This window comes from Notolabrus celidotus, chromosome 4 (genome assembly GCF_009762535.1).
Source record: "Notolabrus celidotus isolate fNotCel1 chromosome 4, fNotCel1.pri, whole genome shotgun sequence".
NCBI classification, from domain to species: domain Eukaryota; kingdom Metazoa; phylum Chordata; class Actinopteri; order Labriformes; family Labridae; genus Notolabrus; species Notolabrus celidotus.
In genome coordinates this window covers 1,294,066-1,317,595 of record NC_048275.1, presented here as the reverse complement: position 1 = coordinate 1,317,595, position 23,530 = coordinate 1,294,066, and the positions used below count along the sequence as shown (strand labels likewise).

Sequence of the window (23,530 nt, the reverse complement as noted above, 5' to 3'; positions counted from 1 at the left end):
GTCTTTGGTTTGACTCCCAGTCTCGAGCATTTGCTGCATCTCTGGCTCTCTTCAGCTGTTCTAACCAATCAAAGACAAATTATTACTCTAAGGAGAATTAATTAAAACCAAAAGAGGTGATTATTTTATGTAAGGTTGTCAGTAATGTAATGCATAAAGTCAAACCTTCATTTATCATTTATCTTTATTTGTGACATGTAAAATAAGATATTTCAAGCTTTCTTTATTGTAACTTTGATGCAGAAATCCAGTATCTCAGATTATCAGAATGTTTCCTAAAATCAATCAAAAGTAGGATTTAAAATACAGCTATGGTTTTTAAGAGTATGTTCATGTATACACTTTTAATATACTTTGTTTGGGCTCCTTTACTGCGAATGACTTTATCAATGTGGCACAGACTCTTCAGCTCTGGCTCTCCGTGGCTTACTCTCCTTATGGAGGGTGTCTGTGATCATTTGCTGCACAACTGTGGAGTCAGCAGTCTTCCCCATGACTGTGGTGACCTAGTACTGAACTAGAGGGAGATACACAGTGTTCATTGAACCTTTTCCCAATATTCAAATGTATTGAGCTGCACCTGTACGTCTCAGTGAGATGACAGTGTACGAAATAGGAAATAACTAGTGTCTGATTTTCTACGAATTGTGAGGACAAAGTTTCACTTACTGCAGTGATTTTGAATTCAGTGGAAAGTTGAACCCTGTATTGTTGTGGTTGCAAACAAGGAACAGAAAGTGTATCATCATGATATGATACGAGGGTATATTTTAGATGTCACGCATGTGGTCAAAGAAACAGCATGTGAGTCATGACAGCAGAAAAGTGTGTTAATCCCCTCTGAAGTCATGTATTTCTGCCACCACATCCTCAAATATCTTTCTATCTCTTATCTTGGAGCTTCACAGAGACACATCTCATCATCACCGCTGTGACAGAAAGAATTTTAATCATCACTTCTCTGTCATCTTTTCTCCATTTCTTATTTCCTGTCAGGAATAACTTCATTGTGTCTGTTCTGTCGTCTCTGCAGGTTGTCAGCATGCTGCAGTGAGTGATGCACCGAGTGCTGATTATAACAATGGCCGTCTGGGTCGCGCAAGGATGCCCCGACTCAGAGAGCTGCCCGACGCAGCCGCCGCTTCGGCCGGGCAACACCTCTCAGGAGTTGTGTTACTCGGCCCGAATACGCAGCACCGTGCTCCAGGGACTGCCTTTTGGAGGGGTGCCTACTGTCCTAGCTCTTGACTTCATGTGCTTCTTGGTGAGTCGAGTGATCCTATCACACACCTCCTAAAAATGAAGATTTAACTTTCACCTTTCTTTCTTCTTAAGTGGACAAAAGTGAAGTTGTTCTCAGCTTCAGCAGTAAGCTGAAACAAAGTTTCAACTCATGCAGATTTAAGTTTAATTTAACCTCAAGCAAGCTACAGCGAACATAGTTGAAATCCTGCCTTTCAGGTGTCGTGAAGTCTTTGAACCCTTTGACGTGAAAGATTTCCAGGAAGGTGTTTTTGAAAAAAGAAACACCTTCAGGCAGTTATGTGACTTTTGTTTTGCATGTCTGAAGTGTAAACAAAGGGAATAGAAGTGTTTACATCCAGTGTTTATTTTGTCTTCTAGATGCTGCTGTTTGTGTTTTCCTTCCTGAGGAAAGTAGCATGGGACTACGGGCGCCTGGCTCTAGTGACCGACGCCGACAGGTAATAAGATCACATCAGATTCAAGCGGACGGTCCGGTACTGAGGCTTTTTGATTTGTGACTAATCATGAAGAGTAAAAACACTACAGAGTACACACACTGATAACAGAGCAGCTAACATCACATTACTGAAAGGTTGCCCCCCCTTGGATCACACGGGTTAGAAGAGTTGATTATTAACTGTTTGTGACTCTTAACATCTTGATCATTGATCCTCAAGTGAAAGCATCTTTTACAGAGTCAGTGCAGCAGGCGGCCAATCAGAACCCTTCGTTTAATGCCTCTGAATAATACACAGCCGATGATGTAATCAGACTAAATCAGGCAAAATGTGACTGAAGCCCATGTGCACAGAGGCTTTATAGCACAGGTGGAGTCATTGTCGTCAATAAGAGGGAAACAAACCTCACTAGAGGGTTATAAAAATGTGAAAAGAGCTCCAAAGTAACGCCAAAGAGTGCCTGTTAGTGCATTAGACTGTAGGAGCCATTATTGCTTTGGAGCCTCATTGATTTTTCCACCAAAGACACATTTTATGAGTATTTGTCACTTTGTGGCAGTTCCTTCTGGATGTTAGTTACTACAAACACTTTAAAAAACATCCTTATTCTTGTTCAGAGGGTGGAGCTGTTTGTCTGCCAGATGCAGACATCACAAGGAGTGAACTCAAGACGAGAAGTCTGTGTCAGCAGTTTCCCTTTTTAATGGAAATAATGCCCTCTGAGATTGCTCAACTTTGGCGCTTGTTAGATGGTTTCTTCACTTTGCAGTAAAAGAGAACAAACTGTTTTTTGAACGAGAAGAAGGCGTAAGGAAATGAGAGGCTTCAATCTGCATGTAAGAACCCCGCTATTACATGATAATACACTGACAGATTTAGCAGCCAAGCGCTTCACAACGAGGTGAAACAACACGACTGATGAAGTGAAAGAGCGAGGCGGCTCCGACTTCTCTGCTTTGAACCCTGGAGAGTTCACGACACAGTGCCCCATCACCTACATCCCCCTGCTGCGTCTGTGTGATGTTGCAGCTTCACTATTTTTGCAGCTGCATGTCGAGCAGAGAACGAGGTTGCAGCGTGGCGTGAGGCCGGGAGGCCGGGAGGGGGGCGGCAGCATGAGACACTTTTGTAACAGACGGGAAGTGTAGTTTGAAGTCCCATGAGAGTGCGCTGACCGAAGATGAGCGCTGTTGCAGCGACATCTGAAACCTTACTGAAGAGCTGCACTGATCACCAGATGTTGGATGTGAATTTGATGTGTGTTTTGGAAGGATTCAGGGCTGTAACAGATGATTATGTGTGTCATTGATCCATGTGATGATTATTTGTACACTGAAGGGGAGAAACTTGGAACTGAGACCAACAGATGTTGATCATTTTGCACCAAAACATTCAGGGATGATCAAACCTTTAGAGATAGATAGATAGCCTTCATTGATATGCCCACGGTGTACTCTGCTCCCCCATGTTCCCCCTGAACCAGCTCCCTGACTGGTCTTCAGGGACGTTTAGTCTGAACTCAGCTGAATGGCTTTATCTCTCCTCTCACCAGAAGAATGGATCAGCGGTACAGTCGCCTGGATGATCGGGAATAGTAGGTCATCTCTCCGTAAAGTAGACTCACTAACTTCTTCTTCTCTCCATCACCTCTTCGTGGTTAACCTAACTCATGAGTCTTGTCCTCTCTGCCTAGGCTGCTGTGGGTTTCAGCCTCTTATCACTGTCGTTGGTTGAGCTTTTTCCCTCTTCCTCCTCCTCCTCCTCTTCCTCCAGGCGTTTCCCAGCACCAGGCTCCTAATCATTTTCCCCCCTCTGTTCACTCTTATGTCTGCTGCGGGGTGGCTCTGTCCTCTCTCACTGTCCTAATCAGATCTGTGTGAGCTAATCTGTGTATTGACCTCTTTATCAAGCATGGACTTCTTCTCTCTGAGCACACCACATGAGCTGCACAGACAGGATCCTTACAGGGAGAGGTAATTCTCCCCTGATGGTTGTTGTTCATAGACAGGCCCTAACATGGTGGGCCTTCAGTTTCCTGTCTACTAGAGCTGAGATGAGCCATCCCTACTTCTTACAGGAATGTGAGAGGAGGACTGACGGTGGATTACAGCCGCAGGCTCTCTCCTCATTCCATTAGCGGTCTCTTAGATCCCCGGGTGACGTCATCCTTTTTTAATGTAGTATTGAACACTGAATCAATGTTGGAGTTCCTGCAGAGTCTGGGTCCTCCTTTTGTTTTCTGGTTATGTGAAAGTTTACCTGGCATCACTAGGGATGTAAGGATATATCACAAGATGGTAAAAAAACGATCCAAATAAGGGTGGATTCAAATCCATTCAAGTAAATTTGTTTTGGGATATTTTCTTTAAACAGTAGAAGGTGATATCTGCATGATACTCCTCTTGTTCAACATCATGAAGTCTCTTGCAGCTGAGTGACAGGTCGCCGGACTGATTCTGACCCGGTTGCACCACGTTTAAATGTTTATTTCTCAATAAGAATGAGAAAACTGGACACTGTGAGTCTAAAATCTGATCCTGTTCAGTTGTCCTGTTGCAGTAAATCCACATGTTGTAGTCTGAGTCTTCACTCTATTACCATGTGTCCACTGAGATTATTTATGAGCCTGCTCCTCACGTTGATATTGATTTGATTTTGATTTGATGACTTTATTTCTAACATGTAAAAGTAAAAATACATAAAAAAAAAAGCATACAGGTAGAAAAGAAGAAAGAGTTATACAAACATACAAGAAAAAAAAAAGAAAAGAAACAGTTTTACAAAAGAAACAAAATCAATATTAGCAAGCACTGAAACAATTTACTTTATGTGTGAAAAGGAGAAGGAAGAAGTTCAAACTTATCTAATCCTTCCCCTCTATTCACTATTTTCTGCCCTTATACGAGTGCAATCCCTACAAGTCAAATCTTCATATATTATCTTCATATTTCTTATTTCCATATATGCAGCATGTTAACATTTTGAACACCTCAATGTGATCTGTAGCTGTTTAATACTGTCAGTAATATACACTGTGTCAGGAAGGAACATTTGATTTAGGGGAAAATGTTTTTTTAATGATTAAAGGATAATTGATCATTAACATTTCCAAAATTAAATCACAGAAAATATAAATTTACATCCCTAATTTAAACTTTTTTAATATTTAACACTTTCATTTAGGAATCCTTCATTTTCCTTTTCTCTATAATTTTGTTGAAATTTTCCAACAAAGTATTTTTGTAGTGATTTTAGTTTTTTTGCAAGTTGCTGAAAAAAAGTGTGCAGTGGTTTTATTTGAGTTACAACAAACCTTAAAAATGAAAAAGGAGGACTTTGTTTACAAAGAGAGAGGAGAAGAAACATATATCCCAACTGTCCATATCTGAGAATTTAAATAAAACAAAAGTTATTTAAATTTTGAGTTCAATCCAGTTTTCTTGAGAATCATGAGTGAACTAAAAATCTGAATGGAATCATGTGTTGAGTGTATCCTTACATCCCCAGGCATCACCTCACCAGGTGTTGTAATAAAGTTATCCAACCTCCGCTCTGAAATAAAGCTGCTGCATGTGAAGGAGTACCTGTGGCTCAGCTGGATAAACTCCATAATCACCCTCTTGATGATCGCTGTGTTTCTGTTTCCTCTGTGATTGTTCTTCTCCGTAGAGCTTAGCATCCTAACTTTGTGTCACAACCTTTCCTCTGACAGTGACGGTGCTTCCCACCTGTGTAGAGTAGCCTCCTAATGCTGCATGAAATGCGGCTGCAGAGATTTCACCTGTGGTTGAACGGTTAACCAGAACAAATCCTGTGTCAAGCCCACAAAGGGTAAACAGGGGTGAATCTCCTCAGTCTCATTTCAGGGCGTGTGTGTGTGTTTTGTGTTGTGAACTTTTCCATACTGATGGTAATCCCCCCGCCATGACACACAAAGAGCAGACGTCCTCACAGCGGAGGTGTTGATTTGAGGTGTTTGTGTTTCCTCTGTACAGTGTGGCGTCTGCTTTGACAACAGAGACACCGGAGCGCTACGAGCGGCTCACCTCCGTTTCCAGCTCAGTGGAATTTGATCAGAGAGACACAGTAAGTCTACTAACTGCTCTTACTAAATAAAATACAGTGTTCCTTAAAGCAGGTCATATACTGCATGATAATCAGGCCAACCTCAGGTCAGATCCCCCCTTCTGACAAAGGTCAGCAGCACAGACCTGATAGTTCCAGAGATTATCTCACCAGATTCTCCTGTAGTACGTGTCCCACAACACATCTCACAATCAAAGTGACAAGGAGGAGTTCAGCAACTATAACAAAGGATGAACCATGTAGCTAAGCAGCTACTGACATTTAGCTTGACAACAATCCTGCTGTCCGCCATGTTTGTTTACTTTAAAGTCACATTTGACACTGAGAGATTTCACAACATCTCCACTTTTGAGAGTGTGGACTTTGTAGTGTATTGTGTTGTTAAATCTCAATTTTTTTTGTCATCATGTATGGGTCTCTCACATGTTTACTAATAATAATATAATCTTTATTTATATAGCACTGTTCAAAACAGGGTTATAAAGTGCTTTACAAATAAGAAACTGAAAAGACAATAAAAGAGAAATGTGAGGAAGACAGAGGAAAGGAAACAATGTTTTAAATTGTGTTTTATTTACTGTCTGCTATTTAAACTGTTTGTTTTTAATGTTGTAAGGTGACCTTGAGTGCCAAGAAAGGCGCCTATAAATAAAATGCATTATTATTATTATTATTATTAATGTTGGAAATATAAAAACAACAAGGATAAAAGATTAAAAACAACCAACAAATCAGAAATATATAACTATATAAAACTATAAAATTCAAAGACTATAAAAATATATATAAACAAATGTAAAATTATAAAATATAAAACTGTAAAAATATAAGTATATAAAATATAAATGATATAAATTAGTACATTCTTAAAATATAAATATAGAAAAACTATAAAGTTATAAAAATATATATGAAAACAAATCTATAAAAAATATACAATTATGAAAATATATAAACAAATCTAAAATTATAAAAAATACCAAACTATAAAAATATAAGTATATAAAAATATAAATATGTACTCATTAAATTCTTAAAATATAAATATATACAATTGTCAAATTATAAAAATATATATGTATAAACAAATATGAATTATAAAAAAATATAAGTATATAAAAATATAAATGACATAAACTCATTAAATTCTTAAAATATAAATATATAAAAGTATACAATTATTAGAATGTAAATATTTAAAAATACAAATTTAAATACTGCCTGAAAAAGAATAAAAACCTCTTGATTAAAACACACACAGCTGACATCTCTTCTAAAAACACATCAGTAAAAATGTATTTTTAAAAGAGATTTTAAAAAACATATTCTGCATGCTTCATGTTCCAGCTGATAAAACGCCTCTGTCTCTTTTTTGTAAGGGCTTCTGCTCCTGGCTAACGGCCATCTTTCGCATCAAGTGAGTCAACCTACTTCCAGCATATTATACAATAATCTGATCATTGTAGTTTCCTGTTTTGTTCTGAATGTCTTGAGTGATGTTGAATTTGTTGCTGTGTCATCCTGCAGAGATGAGGAGATCAGGGAGAAGTGCGGTGAGGACGCCGTACACTACTTGTCCTTTCAGCGACACATCATCGGCCTGCTGGTTGTGGTGGGCGTTCTTTCTGTGGGTATCATCATGCCTGTTAACTTCTCTGGAAACCTACTTGGTGAGTCTGAACAAGGATCAGCTGAGCATCGAGGAGACTGTAACGTCCTCCCCAGCAGTATAAACATGCAAAGCCTTGTAGACAAAATCTACACAAAGCAGTATGTTCATGACTGATCCTTTATTGATATGATGCCTTATTCCTCTCTCCCACAGAAAACAATGCCTACAGTTTCGGGCGAACCACTATAGCAAATTTGGACTCAGCGTGAGTAACTCTTCTACTGTCACTATATATTAAACACAACACTCAGAGGCTTTATATTGAACCTCACTCTCTGGTGCCACCACATAATCCTTTCTACCTTTAATGTCCTCAGTGATCCTCTTCTGTGGCTGCACACTACGTTTGCGTTCCTGTACCTGTTACTGACGGTGTACAGCATGCGACGGCACACTTCCAAGATGCACTACAAGGAGGACGACCTGGTGGGTGGCGTTGCTTCTGGAAATAATACACACTCTTTGTAAAAAATCACAGCTCTGAATGTAGTTTGTAATAACTCTCCTGCTTCTTTTCCCCGCAGGTGAAACGCACTTTATTCGTCAATGGGATCTCCAAATACGCCGAGGAGGCAGAGATAAAGCAACACTTTGAGTGAGCACTTTTCAGGATCAGTGGTGTCCTGACGTCACAGTTAATAACTCACCAACTCTCTAAAATCTGTCCGCTCTGTTGAAGTATCAGGAAGCTGTACTGTGACTGTATTAAGGTGTATGAGAGCCATGCTCTGTCCTGTTAGAAGCAGCTGAATCAGACAATGACTCGCCTATATGTGTAATTGTCTAAGTAGAAGCCAGATGAGCGGGGTTGTGTAAGTCATGTGTCCTGATGGAAGACTGAGGAGGGGGTGTTTGACTCAACTCCCTCTCAGGCAAATAGGAATCACCAAAATACTGCTCATGCATGGCGACAAAGAGGCCGAGCTTCACCAAGAAATAAGAGGTTGTTGTGATAGTGTAATAGAGATATGACACCTTCTTTAATTAAACTCTCTAATGCAGGGGTTCACAAACTTTTCAGCCCACGACCCCCAAAATATAGATCCCAAAGACTCTGTCTGTCCCTCAGAGTGATTTAATGTGTCTTCATTTAGCTGGTCTGCAGAAAGTGACCCTCCCTATATGAGCATGTGTCAGTGTTTCCTGTGTGTTATGCTGCTACTGATGCTTTAGATCATTAACTGTTCACTAACCCTAAACTTAGGAGTCATCTGGGAACAAAGAAAGGCAGAAAACTCATTACACTTTATATTTTCAAGGTTTTATTTCAAGTTTTGCTTCTATTTTTGTTGTTTTTTGTACTATAATCAGTAAAATGTACTCATTTTAGATAACTTAGATAAATAAAAAACATTCTGGAAGACATCTCGTCCCACAACCCCTGCTCTATCCTGTCTTTCCTGGAAAAGTTAAGCCCTCTGTTTCTACATTCAGTGCTTTTAAGCTTCCCTTTTCTTTCAACTTTAACTCAACTTTATCGTCATTCATCTGGATACCTTGTATACAGCCGAACGAAATTTCATTTCTCATGTGGCCATGTGCAAAGTAGTGCAAGACAGACAAACAATACACTGACAACAAAGACCGAATATAAAAACAAGACGAAACAACAACATGAGGACAGACTAGAAAGGGCTGACTATATGAGTTAAACTAAACTAAATCTGGATAATGGAGGGAATAGATGAATAGTTAAACAGTAAGTGAGGTAGTGCAGGGTGCAAATGTTGAAATATATATATATTTGACGTCTCCCTCCCTGTTCCTTCTTCACAGGCAGGCGTATGAAAACTGTGTCGTACTGGAAGCTCGTATCTGTTACAACGTGGCCCGGCTGATGTATCTCAACTCTGAAAGGTAAAAGTGTGTGTGTCCGTTGGTGTGTGTCCGTTCGTGTGTCCACACTCTCTCCGTCTCTCTTCCTGTAATAATCTTGTTTCAGTAAAAACGTCTCTCCGCTGATGTTTTGGCGTGCAGGAAGAAGACCGAGCGCAGCAAGAAATTCTTCTTGGACCTGCAGGCCAAAGAGCACATAACCACCATGGTCAATCCAAAACCCTGTGGACACCTTTGTTGTTGCATCATCAAAGGCTGCGAGCAGGTCAGACTTGCTGAATCATTTCTTTATCTCAAAACAACACGCTCCAGAAATGTGTTTACACGCTGACTCTGTACCCGGTGTGGAGGGAGAGATAAGGAATCAGTCCTGAACGTGTCCTGAACGTGTGTTCTGTCATTAAGTGCTCCTAGATAATTGATTGATCAGGTTTTATCATTGAATCAGTTCTGAACCTTATCAAAACCTGGTGTAGGAGTTGTTTTATACTCAGATTGCTCTTTGTACTGTTTGATTTATGGCTGCACAGCTCAGTCACATTCACTTTTACTTTGCTGACTTGCATTAAGAGTAACCCGGCTAGATGTTAGTGTGTGTGTGTGTGTGTGTGTGTGTGTGTGTATTTATAGCTTTAAGATCATGTGACTCTTGCTAAATGGTTGGACGAGGTAAACAGATTAGCAGAACTTCTTAAAAAGGAAGACTTTTGTGGCTCATTTGATGAAGACAAATTGGCTGTTATTAGTAACTTTGTGCTTATCTCTCTGGCGCTGATTTTGTTCCCAAAGTCTCGTGTAATTTCATGTTGATTTGATTTTAGTGAATCTTCAAAGTACAACGACTAAAAAGTTTCCAGAGTAAGGATGTCAAAACGTTTAATACTTTTTTTTAAAGTTATATTTTTGGCCTTTTTGCCCTTTATTTGAGAGGACAGCTGAAGAGAGACAGGAAATGTGGGGAGTAGAGAGTGGGGGAAGACATGCAGGAAATGGTCGACCGGCCGAGAATCAAACCGGCGACCCCTGTGACGAGGTCTGTAGCCTCCATATGTGGGGCGCTTAGACCGCTAGGCCACCAGCGCCCCCACGTTTGATACTTTGAAACTTAAGAAGAAGCCTATGAAGAAATCAGACCCACACTTATTTTCAACCAGAGACAGCTGCGAGTGAATGAAAGTACAGAAGTGGTCGATCGACATGGAGGTTAGGTTAAGAGAGAGAGTCTCTATCGTACACAACACGTCAAAACTGAGAAATAAAAACACATTTCTTGTTAATTCAAAGCAGTTACACTTTTAAGAACTCATAAACCTCCACATAAACGTGCAGGAAGGTTCTCAAGGTGTTCTTCTTGTAGCTGAAATCACACTTCTTAATGCCTGCTGTGTGTGAACATCCTCTCTCTGTCTTCTTCATCAAACACTTCTAGTCCAAGCTTTGATGGCGAAGCTGTGATGTTATTTGAATTTATTTAATCCGTCTTTGAAACGTGTTACTTACATTTATATGGTGCTTGCTGTTAGCTTGCGTGCGCTGCTATCGGATGGTTTGAAGAGATGCAATGCATTTTTTGGGCGGTTGTTGAATATGACCAGTGAGCTCCTCATACTTCAAAATTCAGACCAATCCAGCTCACACTTGGACATTTCTTGCATGCACAAAGTTGCAAACTATGAACTCAGATTGTCAGGGTTCCCATGTGTCCTGGAAAACCTGGAAAACCTTGAAAACCTTGAAAACAGTTGACCAGTTTTCCAATACTGGAAAACACCTGGAAAATGGGAGAAAAAGTCAAATGTCCTGGAAAATGATTCCAACATGACTGCGTGCGACCTGACCAGAGTAAAGAAACACATCCCCACTCATTGAAAGCTGAGTGCACACTGTGCTGGAAAAGACAGCGACACAGACTTGGTCATATTCATGCATTCACAGAAAAAGGGGGTCTATTGTTTATGTTTTATGTTAAATTAAACTTGTGGAGTTCTTCTGATTCAAAGAGTCTTATATTTAAGTTAAAGAGTGACCAGCAGAGTCAGGCAGAGAGCTCGGGGGTCTGTGCCTCACAACTTTCCCTGCAGGCTGAGAGCTCAGATACCTTACTGTAGCTAGTAGGAGCTCAAACTCCTGATCATGAAAACAAACAGAACAAAGGGAGCGACACAGAAACTGCACGTTGTAGACATCACTGATCACAACAGACATCCCCACGCAGGAAGACAGTTTAAACTTATTTAAATCACTGAGAGAGTTCAAACCTTCACTGATGATGTCCTGGAAAATGATCTCTGGAAAGTGATCTCTGGAAAATGATCTCTTGAAAATGATCTCTGGAAAGTGATCTCTTGAAAATGATCTCTGGAAAGTGATCTCTGGAAAATGATCTCTTGAAAATGATCTCTGGAAAATGATCTCTGGAAAATGATCTCTTGAAAATGATCTCTGGAAAATGATCTCTGGAAAATGATCTCTTGAAAATGATCTCTGGAAAGTGATCTCTTGAAAATGATCTCTGGAAAATGATCTCTTGAAAATGATCTCTGGAAAGAGTGGGAACCCTGCATACTCCGCCTTACTCAGTATGAGTCGTGTGATAGTGTGCACTTTTGGACATAGAAATTAAAGTAAAGTACACGCAGCTTCAAATAAAAATGTATAAATGTATAACTATCTCTTCATTCAGACACATAGGTCCATATCAGCATAATAAAATTCAAAGTAGGGTCATTAGAGTTCCACATACACTGAAAGCAAACATCACATGCTTCTTTCGTGTGCTCTGCAGGAAGAGGCAGTGGGATACTACACCAAACTGGAGGCACAACTCAAAGATGACTACAGGAAGGAGAGGGAAAAGGTGAACAGGAAGCCCCTGGGGATGGCCTTCGTCACCTTCCAGAATGAGGCCATCACTGCCATGTAAGCACGTTAACATACTGTAGTGTTTGCTGATTGTGAAGCTCTTCATCAGTCTGATATCACTTCCTTTGTGGTTTGGATTTGTCCTTCTCAGAATCTTGAAAGACTACAACGCTTGCAAGTTTCAGGGCTGTCAGTGCCGCCGGGAGCCAAAGAGCTCTCAGTTCAGCGCCAAGCTCCACACGCACAACTGGACCGTCAGCTACGCCCCTGATCCACATAACGTCTACTGGTGAGGTCACATTCAGGACTCAAAGTCAGCCAGTAAACTGACTCCAATGTTTATATATTTTATTCATTACGCAACTTCTCACATTTTGAAGGGTGGTTCCGCTTTTGAGAGTTTTTAATCCACACACACCCAAAGGGAGTTCTGCAAACACAGACTTGTAGATTTTGAAGCTTTAGGATCTTTAGAGAGAAGAGATGATGAACTGATTCTGGAGCTGCAGTATCAGTTTACAGACCAGCTGTGTCCATGTAACCGCAACACAACCTCTATCCCACAGGGAGCATCTGTCAGTGGGAGGAGTCTCCTGGTGGCTCCGCTGCTTGATCATCAACATCATCCTTTTCCTCCTACTCTTCTTCCTCACCACCCCCGCCATCATCATCTCCACCATGGACAAGTTCAATGTGACCAAACCAGTGGAGTACCTCAATGTGAGTGTGTAACCTGTCCAGTTTCCTGTTGAAGTTGCAGCACTCAGCAGTTTTAGTTCCTCTGGTGAGAGACAGAAACACACCTCTCTGTTTCATGACTCAGCATGTCTCTCTTATCTGTCCTGCAGAATCCAATCATCACGCAGTTCTTCCCCACCCTCCTCCTGTGGTCCTTCTCAGCTTTACTTCCTACCATCGTCTACTACTCTGCCTTCTTTGAAGCCCACTGGACCCGGTATGATTCACACTTTGATTATTTCAGATGCAGAAAGAAGTCTGTCTCTGTTCTAACATGTTCCCCTCTACTTTGGCCTTGCAGGTCTGGAGAGAACAGGACCACAATGCATAAATGCTACACTTTCCTGATCTTCATGGTCCTGCTGCTGCCCTCTCTTGGACTCAGCAGGTATAGCATCTTATTTTCTACCTTAAAACTAAAAAAAACATCTCTGACTTCCAGATTAAAGAGTAATCGATTCCTTTCCTTCCTTGCATCAGTTTGGATCTCTTCTTCCGCTGGCTTTTTGATAAAAGCTTCCTGGAGCTTGCAACCGTCAGATTTCAGTGAGTAGCACGACGTTTAGCTGCAGAACAGGACGACGCATATATCCTGCAATACTGACTGACTCTGTTGCTCCTAAGGTGTGTGTTCCTTCCTGACAATGGTGCCTTCTTTGTGAACTACGTCATTGCTTCTGCATTCATCGGTAACGCCATGGATCTGCTGAGGATACCCGGTCTACTCATGTACATGATCCGCCTCTTGCTGGCTCGCTCTGCAGCAGAGAGGAGGAACGTGAAGAGGGTCAGTGTGATCAGTGGTGCTGTGTTGAAAATGATTGAGTGCATGACTCGTACAGAAGATTGTTTGATTATGTCTTCTTTGAACATCTGAATGTCAATCTTATACATATGAAAGAGTAAGCTATCTGAAAACTGAATGCCAAGGCTCCACGTAGGAAACTGGATTTTCTGCTCTCACTTTTCTTATATTTACCTTCTTCAAATGATGCCGATACTGAATTAATTTAACATTGAAAGATGTCTAAAAGAAATCTGACATGCACTGTTATTCCAAAACTGAATAATGCAACCTTGCACAAATTACCATACTAATAAAGTCACTAAAAACCAGAACTGAAAGACCTTAGTAGCATATTTAAAAAAGGACAATCTGCTGCAGTGTTCATTTAGAGAATTATGAGTTCTTATCTGAGGGGCTCAGTGTTAGCTTGGTCTCTACCTGCAGCAGGTGTGCTTTATGAACCAGCTCTTCTCACCTCCATGCATCTGTCTCATCTTCAGTGAGGATTTTTACCCCCCGGTGTGCGTTAGTGACAAAGACACAACCGGGGGGACGTCTGTTTAATATTTGATGTTTGACGTTGTTGCCGTGGTTACCATCTACAGCTTGATTTAATCCAGTTTGGTGAAACATCAGACACATTTAGTAAGTTTGGATCAACTCCTCGTCATCAAAGATGAAGATGCATTTCAGAGTGCCGTGAACTGACTGTCTGTCCAGTGAGCCTGTCACTGCAGGTGCATTCAGGGACCGTCGTAAATGTGAAATACAGTCCTTTCATGGCATTTTACTGTGAGTCAAGAGAATCAAAATACAGTCACAGAGACAGGCTGAATTATTTCACTTCAGATATTACACAAGCAACAGTGTTAAAGGAGTGTTGACGATTTGAACACTTGGTATAACCCTGATACTGATATCTGATCCACTACATGAATTATTTAAAGAGTGAAGATGTTCTGGCAGAAATCAAAGACTAGCATGTGACTAAAACTAACAGGCATCAAGACTAAGACTAAATGAACACTGATCTGCTGATACTTTATTCTGGATTAAATCATCTTCAGGTGATCCAGAAATTAAAATCCAGATGTCTTCCTTTTTGTGTCTTTCAGCATCAAGCCTATGAGTTCCAGTTCGGGTCGGCGTACGCCTGGATGATGTGTGTCTTCACCGTGGTCATGACCTACAGCATCACCTGTCCCATCATCGTCCCTTTTGGTGAGTCCTCCTTTTATAACTGTGTTTCATATTAACATAGAGTTCTGCTTGAGTGACTGCAGGCTGAACACACACAGAGCACAGGCAGCGCTCGGTGCCTCTGTTCCTAATTCCAGAGCTTATCAGACGATCTAATTGGATAAGCTGCAGTAACTGTATTGTCTGCTGTCTCTGTGCAGGCCTGATGTACATGCTACTGAAACACTTGGCAGACCGGTACAACATGTACTACGCTTATCTGCCCACTAAACTGGACAAGAAGATCCATTCTGGAGCCGTGAACCAAGTGGTGGCTGCTCCCATCCTCTGCCTCTTCTGGCTCCTCTTCTTCCTCACTGTCCGCTCGGGTAAGACGAGGACGCCCCCTAGAGGCCGATTCTGTCCAAACACATTTTAAAGACCTCAAAAAACTCAACCGTTTTCTTTCCCCAGGGTTCAAAGGTGCGACGGCCGTGTTCACGCTCATAGTTTTGATCCTCACAATCATCATCTGCCTCTCTCACGTCTGTTTTGGACATTTTAAATATCTCAGTGCTCACAACTACAAGGTAAAGTTCTTCCTCTATGAGTCTCCTAAACTCAGCTGTGTTTCAGATCATAGATCAGCAGCTTTGACTTCATGCTCATGTCTTCTGTCACAGATCGACAACCAGGTGGACGGCATCGAGAACGGGCAAGCAGTGTGCAATTTTGCCTCGGGCAGTGCAGCGGTGTGTATTCAGATCTGTTTATTCTATGATGGCATGAGTCTCCAGATCGGACGCCCAGCTTGTTGATACTGAGAGTGTGGGGCAGATTTACAAAAACAGACCAAACCTGAGATCTCAGTGTGAAAACTACGAGGGTTTTTCAAAGCTACTCTAACATCATGACTTTAAAGGGATGTGTTTGTTACGGTGGTATCCAGTACATATCAAACTTTTTCATGACTATAAAATACAACACATCTTTGGATCCAAATATGAAATTGGACTAAGGATGTCAATCTTAGGAATCTTTGGAAATGTTAACGATCAATTATCGATTAATCTTAAAAAAGACAGAGAGCCAAATGTGTGGCTGTTTTTAGATTTGAGTTTTGAGTTATGTAAAGGTGACCAAGTCAAAAAGCCAATACAGCATGCCTTTAGTTTAATTAATTAATAAAGTTAATGTAAGGAGTTTTTAACTGGTTATGAAACTCACTGAAATCAACAGTCATATTTTGATCTATGTGCTTTAACAGGAGAGGTCACCTGAGCGTGTTTTAATTAAGAGGTTCTTCTCTTTTTAGGCTGTCAGAATCTATAATTTTATTTTTAATTTTTATATATTTTATATTTTTTATTTAATCCTTTATCTTTATTTTTTTATTCGTCTTCCTCACTTTTCTCTTGTATTGTCTTTCAGTTTAGCATTTTGTCACCCTGTTTTTAAAAGTGCTTTATTATAAAGATTATTATAATATTTTTAGACTATAAAAAAACACATGATCAGATGTTGAAATGTTATTTTATTTTCTCCTCCACAGCAAAGTTACATCGCTCAGGTGCTCTTTTATACTTCTAATTTTTCATTTAGTCTTTAATTTATTTATTTTTTGTCTTCCTCACTTTTCTATTTATTTAAGTGCTTTTTTATAAAGATTATTATAATATTTTAGACTATTAAAAAACACTTTGTTATAAGAAACTGATTCTGAATCCTTAATGATCAGATGTCATTTTATTTTTATATTTTTCCTATTTTCTTATTTTTAGATATTTTTTATATTTCACATTTTTTATTTAGTCTTTTATTTATTTACTTATTTATTTTGTATTTGTCTTCCTCACTTTTCTCTTTTATTTTTTATTTTAGCATTTTGTCACCCTGTTTTTAAAAGTGCTTTATTATAAAGATTATTAGAATATTTTTAGACTATTTAAAAACACATGTTCAGATGTTGAAATGTTATTTTATTTTCTCCTCCACAGCAAAGTTACATCGCTCAGGTGCTTCAAGAGCCGACTCTGGAGGAGGGCGGCTCGGGCAGCGGAGAGGACGACGGCCAGGGGTCCTCGCAGGACGAGGAAATACTCAATGTGGAGAACAGTATGAATGAGGGCTTCCAGTCCGGCGAGGACAGCCTCATCGATCATGAAGTGCGGAACTGACACTGACCGAGACCTCAACAAAGTCCCTGAGTTGAACCCGAAGACTGCACTGAATACGGGAATACAACAAGAACTGATCCGACAGTTCTCCAAAGCATCTCAGCCTCCACAGTGGGACTTTACACTAACATAAGCACACTGTCTACTAAGGATTTAACGGATTGTTGCTCAAAGACTCCCTACGTACCTGCAGAGGGAATCCTCCTCCTGCCCCGATACAGCCGAGGCACGTCCCAGAAACCTGCACACGGACCCAAGAGAAGAGACACTACTGTACGAATGAAGAAGCTGCCTCGTCTGTGAGGGGGAGTGATATCTGTCTGTAGTCCTTAACAATATTGCACTTGAAAAAGAGAACCTGTCCTATAAGCTCGAGTTTCACTGAGGTACTGTTGTACAGCATGCCTTCCAGTTCAAAGGGTGGAGGTTACTCTCCTTTAATCCTTTGCTTCTCTAATTGTCTGCACTACTTTCTCTGTGGAAGCAGCCGGAGTGAGAGAACCGGCAGATAGCTTTGTAAATGCAGAAGCGATGGTCTCAATACTGTTCTTCCAATTCCACGAAAAGCCTTCCAAAACAAAAAGGACAAAAATCATTGCTACTAACACTCCTCGATGCTCTGACACTGTGGTATTTATTTTAGCACGTTTGATGCTCCCCCCCCAAACTGTGGAAGAAGATAACTCACATGTTGGCACACTACATTACTAAGACTCGGTGCGTTTGGTCTCAGAGGAGCCTCAGCCTGTTGGGACTGCTGTCGGACTGCTGCTACTGAAGCTGACTGAGTCAGGGAAGCGTTTGCACGGCTGCTGCTGCAGGAGGAGGACTGCAGGCCTGGTGCCTGCTGCTCCTCTGTGCTGCTCAGAGAGAGAGAGAGAGAGAGAGGGAGAGAAAGAGGGAGAGAGGGAGAGAGAGAGAGAGGGAGAGAGAGGGAGGCGGTTTGGGTGTTTTTTTTTCCTGGGTCAGTTTCAGCTGATACTCATCGTGACTGGTTCTCTTTATCTGTTGTTCTCATGTGTATTGTTTTTGTTTGTTTACGTCTCTATGCAGAGATTTTGGAAATAGCGTTCAGTTTCTGCGCCGCCTGATGAGATGATTCACATCGTCTCGCTCGGCGCTCCGTCTTTAATGTGGTTTAGAAACGTGGTGTGATGTAGCCTCGTGTCCCGGTGGTCAGTGAGCGTTGTTACACCTTCCACTCTGCGAGGACTCTTTGCTAGTTTTAGATTATTGAACTTGACGACATATCGATCCTTACTCAAGACAGATGCTCATTTTAAAACTTCCTGTTTGATACAACGACACTGTAAACTCCTACAAACAAGACAAGAACATGTTCCACTCATTCTTCCACTTCCCAGCGTCGTCAGACCTCTGGCAGTGCAATAAGTCTGTACCACTACACACACCTGATGAGACGTTTGGAGGGGTAGTGCTCGATTTTAGAAGCAACACCGACTCACAAACTAAGCTGTGCAACACTTCAGACAGGGTGTGGAGCTTAGCATGCTTCAGACACTCACCTGAAATGATCCTCATCAGTCTGAGAGCGTGTTATATATATTTTTTATTGCTCCCAAAGAAAAACACTTTGTCCCATTCCTCTGTGGTGTTCATCATATTTAGGTGTCTGGAGTACGTTCGGCTTCAAACCCTGTCTACACTACGGTGCCTTGAATACGCCGTCATCCCCTCCTTCAAGCAGTGATTCAAAAAAGGATGATTTCATGTTTTAACACTTGAAAGCAGCCCAAAAATAGAGACAGCTGTCCTTCACTTAACCTGCAGGAATAAGTAGTTCCTCACTGAAATGTGTGGGATGTCTCCATCAGCTGTTTTGGCCTGTAATCCGATCCTTTTAATATCGAGTATCGGCCGATACGAAGTCCTGATCTGACACTTATATCTGCTGAGATAAGTAAACATAGACGTCTTCAGCTTATCCTAAAAGTAGAGGAATCCATCCAGGATGTGGTGACGCTCTGCAAACATCAGAGCTCCAGATGTCTGTTGTAAAAGTAGAAGCTGTCACATCATGTTTTATAACACCTGGTATGTTGCCGTGGACTTTGCTGCACAGCGTCAGGGAGGAGGAAGGAGGAGACGAGCTGGTTGTGCAAAGCGATGAAATCCACCTTCTCTGGCAGACTTCTGGGCGCTCTCCAGGATCCAGAGTTGATTGTTTGGGCACCTCTGATGCTTTAATGAGCGTCCCACACCCTGTGTCACGTTCCTTTTTGCAGCTCTTCTTCTGCAGCCGCCTCACATCCCGATCAGGTTGTGTGAGTGATGCTGAGTCACCAAGTTACTCGTTTGCATTCTGCCTCATGTTGCGCTCGGTCCAAACAGGGCGAGATGATCGGCTCTGATCTGATGGTTGAGATCCGGATTAGGACATCTGTAGTTTCAGATTAAAGCTAGTTTAAACATTCAGATTATTCTGTGCTAATTGAATCCATGCAACCACAATAAAATCCATTTAAATGTGAAGTTGTGACATGATATCTTGGGGATGATCACTGACCTCGAGGCTCTGCACAGCAGCTTAGTTTCTGAGTCGGTGCTGCAGCTTCTCCAAACTACCACACCATCTCAACAGAAAAACTTCAGACTGTCCCTTTAAAACCCTAAAATACAAACTTAACTGACCGTGCGAGGAAATCTAGAAACACACACGCCCACTTAAAGACTTCCCCTCCAGTCCGTCAGAGTGGACCGAGTCCTGTTCTTAGACCTCTATGAGAAAGCTGCTGCTCAGAGGACCACTGTGGGAAGAGTTCACTAACCTGATCTTCACTTCTATGATTGACAAAGAAGGGCACGCCACTGTGAGTGATGACGGGCACGCCACTGTGAGTGATGACGGGCACGCCACTGTGAGTGATGACGGGCACGCCACTGTGAGTGATGACGGGCACGCCACTGTGAGTGATGACGGGCACGCCACTGTGAGTGATGACGAAGCTCCAGAGTTCTCCTCCTCCTCCTGATAAAAGCATCACCTCATCATGTTGGGACGGGCGAGTCCTGTGGGACACGTTTGGGTTGGGGCGCACTTCTCGTCATGACGCGGTGATTTTATATTTTATACCTCCTCAGTTTTTTTTATACCTCTGAGAAGTCTTGAACTCTCTGAATGTGCTCTGTGATGATAACATAAACGTTCCAGCTCTGAGGAGATTCTTCATGTTCTCGTCTGTTCCACTGAAGCGTCTCACGATCACACGAGAGAAAAACTCGGCTCTGTGTTTCTGAATTAACGACATGTCTCTATAGGAACATCCTGATAACACGTCAAGGCCACACGAGGAAGTAAACACGCCCCTAGTGTTCAGTTTCATCCAGATTATTTTATTCAGATATCACTAATTCATTAATTCAGAAATTCCAATGTATTTAATTCGGAAATTCAGGAATTCCGATATAATTAAGTCATTAATTCAGAAATTCCGATATAACTCATTTGTTAATCTAGATATTCCGATCTATTTAATTCGTTAATTCCGAAATTCCAAGATAATAAATTCGTTAATTCCGAAATTCCAAGATCATAAATTTGTTAATTCAGAATTCCGAGATAATTAATTCGAAAATTCAGAAATTCCGATATAACTAATTCGGAAATTCAGAATTTCCGATATCACTAATTCGTTAATTCAGAAATTCCAAGATATTTAATTCGGAAATTCCAAGATAATTAACTCGTTAATTCAGAAATTCCGATATAATTAACTCGTTAATTCAGAAATTCCGATATAATTAATTCGTTAATTCAGAAATTCCGATATAATTAATTCGTCAATTCAGAAATTCCGATATAACTAATTTGTTGATTTAGAATTCCGATCTATTTCATTCATTAATTCCGAAATTCCAAGGTAATAAATTCGTTAATTCCGAAATTCCAAGATAATAAATTCGTTAATTCCGAAATTCCAAGATAATAAATTCTTTAATTCCGAAATTCCAAGATAATAAATTTGTTAATTCAGAATTCCGAGATAATTAATTCGGAAATTCAGAATTTCCGATATCACTAATTCTTTAATTCAGAATTTCCGATATCACTAATTCGTTAATTCGGAAATTCCGATATATTTAATTCGGAAATTCCAAGATAATTAACTTGTTAATTCGGAAATTCCGATATATTTAATTCGGAAATTCTAAGATAATTAACTTGTTAATTCTGAAATTCCGATATATTTAATTTGTTAATTCATAATTCCGATATATTTAATTTGTTAATTCATAATTCCGATATATTTAATTTGTTAATTCATAATTCCGATATATTTAATTTGTTAATTCATAATTCCGATATATTTAATTCGTTAATTCTGAAATTCCGATATATTTAATTCGTTAATTCTGAAATTCCGATCTATTTAATTTGTTAATTCATATCCGATCTATTTAATTCGTTAATTCATAATTCCGATCTATTTAATTGGTTAATCCAGAGAAACAGAGCAGAGTGTATTTCCTCATGTGAACCCTTCAGTCCTGTTAAGTGTCTAAGCGCTGAATGTAGATTCATCCTTTTGTAAACATTAAAGTGGCTTAAAGCATCAAACAGTGTGACGCTGTATTTACAGCTCTAAAGGGCAGTTCACCTGTTAACCTGAAATTTTATACTCTAACAAAACTCACCATCGTCCTCGAACACGTCGTGGCATTTCATTGGAGTACTGTCAGCCTGCTGTTTGCCGTCTTTTGAGTCCAGGTTCCTCCTCGTGAAGCTTCTTACTTTCTGTTGTCTCATTAGATCTGTAAAGACGGCGGGACTCACTGGAAATAAAAGGAGCGCTCTGATTCGCTGAAGCAGAATGTGTTCCTGTGAGCGCTGCCTCTCTTAGTGTGACAGTTTTCTACAGAGGCAGCGTTCCTCCACCTCATTTTTTTCATTTTTTCCAAAAGGGCCGTTTGTAATAAGGATATATCATGTGTATATATCTTCACTTCTCCCCTCAGCTCTTTGAAAAATAAATCTGTATGTAATCAAAATGTCAACAGTAAGAGTTTCATTTCATGTACCGTACACTTAAAGCAACAATGAGCAACGTTTGTTTTATTCACTCACATAGAAGTTCAAAGTAAGTCTGTTTATTTTGGATTTAGCTGCATGAGTTCATTCAGTACATCTGATCTGTCTGAGGTAAGAATCCCTCCATAAAAACGAACACTGATCAGACAGAACAGGCCTGACCTTTCCAGACGGGGACTCCTCTGAAGGTGTGAAGGTGTGCTTTCATCGAGACATTAACTAAGTCCTGAAAGTTGTGAACCGGATCAGATCCAGTCCCCTCTTCCAGACAGGACTCAGTCTGATCTCATCTTAATCCACCATGAGCAGAGCACTTTGCAGCATTTAGCAAGTTACAGTGGCAAGGTCAAACTTCCTTTAACAGGCAGAAACCTCCAGCAGGACCAGACTCATGTTAGACACACATCTGCTGAGACCGTGTTGGAGAGAGGGATAGAGGGAGATGAAGAGAGAGAGAGATGATAGTGGGGAGACGGATAGTAGTAGTTGTAGCAGCTGGAGTCTGGACCACGTCCAAAGCAGCAGAGATCCAGAGGAACCTACGAGACAAGGGAGCTCAGGGACTCCAGAAAGGTCTAAGAAAAGAGAGAAGAGAGGGAGACCAGAAGAAGAAAGAAAGAAAGAAAGGAATGTATAAAGGGAAAGGGAGTAAAAGAGAGATAGAAAGAAGGAAGGAAGGAATGTAAGAAAGGAAAAAGGCTTGAAAGAAAGAAAGAAAGAAAGAAAGAAAGAAGTAATTATAAAGACAACAGAGAAATGAGTAAAGAAAGAAAGAAGGAAGGAATGAAGGGAAGAAGAAAAGAAAGAAAGAAAGGAAGGAAGGAAGGAAGGAAAGAAAGTAATGAAAGGAAAGAAAGAAAGAAAGCAAGAAGGATGGAATGAAGGGAAGAAAGAAGGATAGAAGGGGAAAAAGGAATGAAAGAGAGAAAGACAGAAGAAAGAATGAAAGAAAGAAAGAAAGAAAGGATGAATAACAGACCCCAAAAAAGGAATCTCCAGCAGAGATCCAGAGGAACCTACGAGACAAGGGAGCTCAGGGACTCCAGAAAGGTCTATGGTTAGTAACTTTAATGGGACAGGAAGAGTTAAAGTGAGAGACAGGCAGAGAGAGGAGAGAGAGGGAAAGACAGGATCCCAGTGTGTCAGTCTAAGCCTATAGCAGCATAACTAAGACCTGGTCCAAGCCTGATCCAGCTCTAACTATAAGCTTTATCAAAAAGGAAAGTTTGAAGCCTACTCTTAAAAGTAGAGAGGGTGTCTGCCTCCCGGACCCTGACTGGTAGATGATTCCAAAGGAGAGGGGCCTGATAACTGTAGGCTCTACCTCCCATACTACTTTTAGAGACTTTAGGTACGATGAGCAGGCCTGCATGTTGGGAGCGTAGAGTTCTTGAGGGGTCACTATGAGCTCTTTAACCACCTGCTCACTCTGCATTATCC

At 40.7% G+C, this 23,530-nt stretch overlaps 1 protein-coding gene across 5 annotated transcripts in view; it reads left to right on the top strand.

The window, feature by feature from the left end:
* The window catches only part of LOC117811386 (CSC1-like protein 2), a 31,985-nt gene extending 9,929 nt beyond the window's left edge, over positions 1 to 22,056 (top strand). Inside the window, exons 2-25 of one of the 5 annotated variants that reach the window (XM_034681631.1) lie at positions 1,034 to 1,264; positions 1,624 to 1,703; positions 3,259 to 3,297; positions 5,699 to 5,789; positions 7,169 to 7,206; positions 7,317 to 7,459; positions 7,615 to 7,666; positions 7,779 to 7,887; positions 7,986 to 8,056; positions 9,238 to 9,318; positions 9,439 to 9,562; positions 12,083 to 12,216; positions 12,311 to 12,448; positions 12,726 to 12,879; positions 13,008 to 13,114; positions 13,199 to 13,285; positions 13,378 to 13,443; positions 13,522 to 13,684; positions 14,800 to 14,905; positions 15,085 to 15,252; positions 15,338 to 15,453; positions 15,547 to 15,615; positions 16,416 to 16,433; positions 16,861 to 22,056. In XM_034681631.1, the coding sequence (XP_034537522.1) occupies positions 1,058 to 1,264; positions 1,624 to 1,703; positions 3,259 to 3,297; positions 5,699 to 5,789; positions 7,169 to 7,206; positions 7,317 to 7,459; positions 7,615 to 7,666; positions 7,779 to 7,887; positions 7,986 to 8,056; positions 9,238 to 9,318; positions 9,439 to 9,562; positions 12,083 to 12,216; positions 12,311 to 12,448; positions 12,726 to 12,879; positions 13,008 to 13,114; positions 13,199 to 13,285; positions 13,378 to 13,443; positions 13,522 to 13,684; positions 14,800 to 14,905; positions 15,085 to 15,252; positions 15,338 to 15,453; positions 15,547 to 15,615; positions 16,416 to 16,433; positions 16,861 to 17,040 (2,541 nt within the window). In that variant the 5' untranslated portion in view covers positions 1,034 to 1,057 and the 3' untranslated portion in view covers positions 17,041 to 22,056. Of the gene's footprint in view, positions 1 to 1,033; positions 1,265 to 1,623; positions 1,704 to 3,255; positions 3,298 to 5,698; positions 5,790 to 7,168; positions 7,207 to 7,316; positions 7,460 to 7,614; positions 7,667 to 7,778; positions 7,888 to 7,985; positions 8,057 to 9,237; positions 9,319 to 9,438; positions 9,563 to 12,082; positions 12,217 to 12,310; positions 12,449 to 12,725; positions 12,880 to 13,007; positions 13,115 to 13,198; positions 13,286 to 13,377; positions 13,444 to 13,521; positions 13,685 to 14,799; positions 14,906 to 15,084; positions 15,253 to 15,337; positions 15,454 to 15,546; positions 15,616 to 16,415; positions 16,434 to 16,860 lie in introns of all 5 variants that reach the window. The other 4 variants (XM_034681630.1, XM_034681633.1, XM_034681632.1 and 1 more) reach the window with 4 other exon arrangements.
* The last annotated feature ends 1,474 nt before the right edge of the window (positions 22,057 to 23,530 follow it).